This window comes from Limulus polyphemus, unplaced genomic scaffold, assembly GCF_000517525.1.
Source record: "Limulus polyphemus unplaced genomic scaffold, Limulus_polyphemus-2.1.2 Scaffold1207, whole genome shotgun sequence".
Classification (NCBI taxonomy): Eukaryota; Metazoa; Arthropoda; class Merostomata; order Xiphosura; family Limulidae; genus Limulus; species Limulus polyphemus.
In genome coordinates, this window is record NW_013666817.1 from 97,801 (window position 1) to 104,617 (window position 6,817).

The 6,817-nt window shown below is 30.8% G+C and overlaps 1 protein-coding gene across 1 annotated transcript in view; it reads right to left on the reverse strand.

Annotated features, from left to right (window-relative positions):
• The window catches only part of LOC106462612 (serine/threonine-protein phosphatase 4 regulatory subunit 1-like), a 205,933-nt gene that overhangs the window by 9,464 nt on the left and 189,652 nt on the right, over positions 1–6,817 (reverse strand). Inside the window, 4 exon segments of the mRNA XM_022389932.1 lie at positions 1,563–1,724; positions 4,480–4,665; positions 5,281–5,399; positions 6,144–6,307. Coding sequence (XP_022245640.1) covers positions 1,563–1,724; positions 4,480–4,665; positions 5,281–5,399; positions 6,144–6,307 — 631 coding nt within the window.

The window sequence follows — 6,817 nt, forward strand, 5'->3', positions numbered from 1 at the left end:
GATAAAGCGAAATTAATTAATCAGAGAATAGAATTGCAGACAGACAGAGACGGACAATTGAGTCAAGCGCGGTAGTGACCATAAGTAAAGTACGTGAATCATTGTGAATTATAGCGTGTGTTTAAGTTAAAGTGACTGTGGAAATTAAGTGTATTGCAAAGTTGAGTTGAGAAAGAATAAACTAGTTTTATTTAAGAAAGGACTTGTATCACTGAAGTTTCTCGGAAAGAATTTCTACGGAAAATTAACAAATGACCAGAGACATAACAGAACATTTATCTTTAGGTTTCAAAATTATCATGAACTGTTTCATGGTTGGACAGCCAGACACCACTCCAAACAGTAACTGAAAATACTACTAGAGCTAAAACTAATAAAATGAATATGTTCGTGTATTCTTTTCTATAGCCTTCTGGTAATAGATCCAAGATGCCTTTTATTACAGTTCAGAGATACACAATGAAACATCATTAAGGTTATGGCTGCTTTTAAGATGAAAACTAGTTTAAAACTAACAATCAGATTAAACACTATTTAATAAGACTTTGGGATACAATCTATTAATGAATTTTTAACCCTTTTCTTTAAAAGACATGAAATACTTTCTACATCGCATTATTTTGGGGTACATCAAGGGTTGTCAAGTTTCTTCAACTGAAGATTAATTAACATTGCCACAAAAATTTAATTGATATCAATTACTATAAAGGTAATCTTTTAATAATATCAAGTCTCTTGATGTACAAATCAGTATCGTTATTTGTTTTTAAAGGCTCAGTATACTAACAATTTAACAAATTTAATAGTTTATGAAAATTGAAAGAACAAAACTTCTCAAATATTAAGAAAAAAATATATAGAAGTCATACCAGGTGACTAGAGAAGAGATCAAGTTAGGAAATCTTAATCTAGTAAATTCACCCACATTTTGTCATCAACCACAGACTAGTTTAAGATAATCCTATGAATGCAAAATGAGGATTCACCCAGGGTTTTGAAGCTATAATCATCAATCAAAGGAAATCACACTTAACCATTTAGATGCATACTTTTTTCAGTCAGTCATATCATGTTCAAAATCAGAATCAGATAATTCAGGTTCAGAGCCAAAAGCATCGTTAACTTGCACAAGTTCAAATGTCTCTTCAAGCATGAAAACACACTGGAGCAATTGGATACCATTATGGGTCTGTTTTCTCATAAAAATTAAACAATTTTCAACTGCAAATATTATCGATGTTTTCAATAACAACATACACCATTTTGGATCCTTGTAGATTAGGCTTTGTCTATTGGTTCTGTGCACTCGATGTGCATTTTTAGTATGAAATTCAAAGTGCATTATGTGGTTAAACAATCAAGAAGCAACACTACCATTACAACTGTAAGTTTCAAAAAATATTAAAGACTTTTACTGCTTAAAGCTTTTCCTATAACAAAATACTGATACGTTTTATTGCTCAGATAAAGCAAGATTTCCTGATTACCTCTCAATACAATAAATAAATAATGTCACCAAAAGTGGTTATTCCTGGTCCATTCATGTGAGGTTTTTATCTTACCTTTAGAAAGTGTGCTAAATGTTGCAATACACCTACACGAACTTCATCTAAGTCTTGTAAAAAGCTTGCAAAGATAGGCAGAAGATCCCTTGAAGCAAGATCTGACCCAAGAATAACTGCTAATTCATGAAGTGAGGAGGCCAGTGTTCGTCGAACTTTCCACTGGATAAATATATGTATTTTTTTTATAAAATTTGTTTATTCAATCTAAATCAATTACCAGTACAAAGTTTGACTTAAAAAACTTTTTTTAATCAAAGTAAGACAGGAAATAAATACACAACACTGTTTGGCAGTTTTCTTTAGGTATATATATATATATATGGAATGAAAGGCCAAGATAACATTTCACTGGTAACTTTAATTGAAATACATATATTTCAGATAAATACAAATATCCAAAAATTAATTATCTATCTAACCTATATAAAAGCCAGTGTGTGTCATGTCACATCATGCTTCATTTCTTGAAATAGGAAGAGTCAAAAAGCAAAAATGGATTTATTCAGATAGAATAGTTTGATTATTGTCTGCCTATTATGATTTTATTGATGGGGGGTGCAAGGGGACCATGAAACCTTACAGGTGTAGTTAGTGTTGTATAATAAACCTAAAATAAAGATGTAGTGTGGGGTTAACTAGCCTAGAGCTAAGTGCATAAAATTTATCTTGAAAGTAAAAATGTTGATTCAATTTTAAAATTAAATCATTTCTGAATTAAGCTATATTCTTTCATGAACGTTTTTAATAAAAAAAACAACTCTTTAATCAACAGAAATCAGTTCCGTTGTCTATACATTTAATTTTATACTTTCAATACATAGACTAAAATTAGGTTATACTTTTGTTGCTAAACAACATGACATAAAAGCCATTGTTGGAACATAGTGTTAACAAAATGCATTGGCTTTTCTATATATTAGAAGTTGTTAATCTAACTGATTTTTATCAATAATTATTCTTTGAATGCCACAATTTCATTTCATGAATGATCTTAATTTGATTGGCTCACAAAGGAATTTACCAGTATTTGACTGCCTCAACTGCACTCTTCTGCCTCTTTGTTGATCAAGCTTGATTTTGTAATTTTTTTTTATTTCAGTTAGCAATGAAATGTGATGTTAGGGTATATTATGGGGTGGGGTGGTAGTAATTGCCCTGTCATTTTAGACAGACTATATGCTAGTTGTAATAATAAAACATGAGAAATGTTTAAAGAGTGCTAGGTAATACAAAACTAAGCATATACAAATTATCAAACCTTTGTAATCCTAGTTCCATCTATCTATCCAAGATATAAGCTGGCAAGTTATACAAGTTTGGATATAGTACTTTAGTTCATCATGTAAAAAACAAGTTTTCAGAATACAGAATTATGTGTGTCAAAAGTAATACTTATTTGGGTATCTATTTATTTAAGAAAATTAATAAATAGAGATAAAACTTTTCTAATGAAGACATATAGTATTTCTGTCTCTGAAGTATTTTTTATATAATTTTATAGAACCTTGCAAATTTAATTATCTTACTCCAAGAAATGTTTTGTATATTTAATGTTATATTTGTTTGTGTTCTAAATCAGAAAATATAAGACAATGAATTTAGAATGGATTAAGTACACTTGAATAGCAAAATACCAGTGTTGTAGGTCTCAAGACAATCCTCAGAGGGTCTCAGTCTTGATTTTTTTACAGGTTTCAAACACAAGAGTGGCTAAATTTAAAAGTTTTAACAGTATTAGACCAGTCACCTACCAATAATTATTAAATGCTAAATATCGATTATTGAGGTGCAGTGTAGCATCAAAGATGTTTTACTAGTAAAACCCCCTTGGTTCTACATCTTTGCAATGATGTTTATAGCATCTCCCTAATTTTTGTTTATGTCACCAACTGCCATATTGCCTGTATGCCAATATGTGGAAATAACATATACTATTCAAAACTAACCGCTACTGTACATTGCATTACACGTAGACTTACTACAAGTTTGTATGAACTTCATCTGGTGCACGTATTTATATCAAATATTAGTGATTATCCCTAATATTCAACATGTCTAGTAGCCCTGCTATGATCCTCTTTAGCTTCAAAGATCATAAAGAATTTACTGAAACCAATATTGGTTTTAGTTTTATTTGCTGATCTTTTTAATTTTTTATATTAATTCATTATTTATTCTTATTTTTAATTGTGTTTTTTTCATAGGAAGAGACATTAACACAAAGACTATGGGGTTAACATGTAAAAGATTTGCAGTTAAGATGTTAATAAAGTTTGTTGGATGCATGTGATTTTTATTCTTCTTTCTTTATTTTTCAGTGTGTAATTTATTACAAGGTCTTACCTCCAACATCTAAGTCTCAGTCTTGGACATTGAGGTCTTGACTACAAGACTGCAAAATACTCTCGAGTCCTATTAGCTCAAATGTTAGTTATGAATGTTTCTAACTATTAGTTTGTATCAATCTACAATAATAACCAAATTAACAGAAATGTTGAAAAGGATGTTTTGTATGAAATTTGAGAAACTGATATGATTTTCAAATATATACATTATATGTAAGTATAAGGTAAACTAAGTTCTCTTGAGTCCTATTAGCTCAAATGTTATTTACAAATGTTGCTAAGTTTCAGTCTGTATCAATCTACAACGATAACCAAACTAACTTATGTTAACAACTTACTGCATGTTTCATAAGATTCTCTAATGTCTTTGGAAATTGTATTCAACTGATGAAAATAAACTAATAACAATATAAATTTAAACATTTTCTACTGTTGCACATCTATAAGTCAGCAACTTACAAGTAATCATTTACATTCTAAACATTCTATTAAGTAGTCCATCAATCACTACTTTCACAATAACATCATTTTCCCTTGGTAACAAGGTAAAATTCAAAAGTAGGCCATACCTGCATGTCAAAAGCCAGAGCTCTATATGTGTCTTTCAAACATAGCCAGTACTTTCTCCCTAATGTTAAGGCTACAGCAGGAAGACTGTAGGCACACTGCCGTGCTATCTCAGCATCGATAGTTTGAGCTCGTACTGGGTCAGTCATGCTGACATAGTGTTCTAAAAGTTCTGGAGGAACAATATCCTTAAAAATGACAAAAAAATATGATCCTCACATTCCACTTGAAGACCCTTATCAACAAATAAATAATTAGCACAAAACACAACACTCTGTAAGTATTACCTGAACTTGAATTAGCTCAAATTATTTTAAAAAAAGGAACAGTAATATTGAGAAGAGTTTTATATGAAGTTTGAGAAACTCGTATTAGTTTTCAATATTTACATTATATGTAAAGGAGAAGGTAAACTATATCCTCAAATAAAATTGGACAAGAAGATGACTTTCTTTCATCAATATTTTCTTGACAGACTATGTTCCCAAGCATTCTGAGCTTAAAATGTGTTAATAAAAATTAATCCTGGTGAATCAATTTCCAGTCATGAACCACTTACATCTAATGTGTCTAAACATGAACCAAAAAACCTAAAAATACATACAAATGATTTCTGGGCTACAGTCAACTCTTCAAACTGAGTCAATTTATTCCCTACATTCATAATGGAAGGAGGAAGCCATGTATGAGTTCACTCATTAAAAAGCATAGAACAAATTATACGATAAACCACTAACAAAAATGATTCTCTGGGGGGGTTTAAACTGATTTCTTTATTTCTATCATTGCTCCAGTCTTCTTACCTGAGCAGTAGGTGAGATAGTATGGTCTGAAGAGAAGCCACGAAAAGAGTGAACATGTAAAGGATGAAGTAACATTTCCATATCAGGACTGTAAAGGTTCATTCTGGTCTTTATAACATCTGGTGAGTAAAACCAAAATGTTCATAATACATATAATGTTCATGTAATATAGCAGTTTTGTTTAGAATCCAACAAAAAGTAAATAAATGCTTGTTTACTATTGGAATAAAATAATGTCATCTTTTGAAGACATGGAAAATTGCAATTGAATCTGAAGACATTTTATGTACAAGTTTCTTTAAAGTTGAAAAATACTTTCTTTAAATAATTTAAAACATAAACAGGTACACTGAAATTTGGTTACTGACAAAACATCTCATAAGAAAAGCAATTGTCAGCTTATACTAACTTTATATGGTATCTGTATAATTCTTTGTTTTAAAAAAACAAAAATAAATACAAAACTAAATGCTTATCAATGCTCAATTTCAATGTAAATAAAAATGCTATATCAACTTCTACTAGACATTTTAAAATTTCAAGCAAATATATTACAACTGATTTCCCTTATAAACTGAATATTTACATCCATGCGGAAACATTATTTGATTGGTTTTAAATGTTCATGCCATGATAAGCAGTGGTTAACTATGTATCTTAACTGTAAACACTTTAAAAGTGGCTTACCATTCTTTGATGTTGAAAATTTCCTCTGTGAAAAATACGACCAGGAAGGTTAGAATTCCATCTGGTCTCACTTTTCACATCTTTCCCAAGTACTTAGTAATTTACTTTCAAACCCTTTTTGTCCATTAATATTTTCTTAAGCTTATGTGGGGAATATAAGACATACAAACATATACCTGACACCTCCCCATGTGATAAGGAAACTGAGGCTTCATTTAGGTTAGAGGAGAGAACTTGAGAAGTAGACTTCTGAAAGTCTACCAGTGAGCTGACATAGGATGTTTGCACATGACCTTTATTGTGTGAAGCCTCATGAGCTTGCACATTTAATGCTGGTGAGCTAAAATGGATAAAAAAGAAAAAATTACACTGAGACCAAAATTTCTTTGTGATACTTTTACAAGTGTACTTTCATCTTCAAAACACAACTTCTAGACTGGAATTCTATAATTCTAAGATCATAAAAGAACTCAGACACTCAATCTAATTACCTTAATTTAACCAGCAAACAATAAAAAATCAAACACGAGTGATAAAACATCTTTATTTGCACATTTTTCTATAGATCTCTGCATTGACAACTTGCTGTGGATTGAGGAGTTCAAAATGAATTACTCCTTTGATATCCCATCAAATACTAAAAGCATCAATTTCTGCGGATGGAGTCCAGGTTTTGGGGTAGGAAGTGGTTTTTGTCTAGAACTGAGCCATTGTTTTTGGCGTTTAATATTCGTATAGTCAATCCGTTTTCATCACCGGTGACAATTTTGTCCAAAAATGGTTCACGCGCATTACACGCCAGAAGAGACGAAGCAACGTTCACACGTTGAAAACGATGATCATCGGAGAA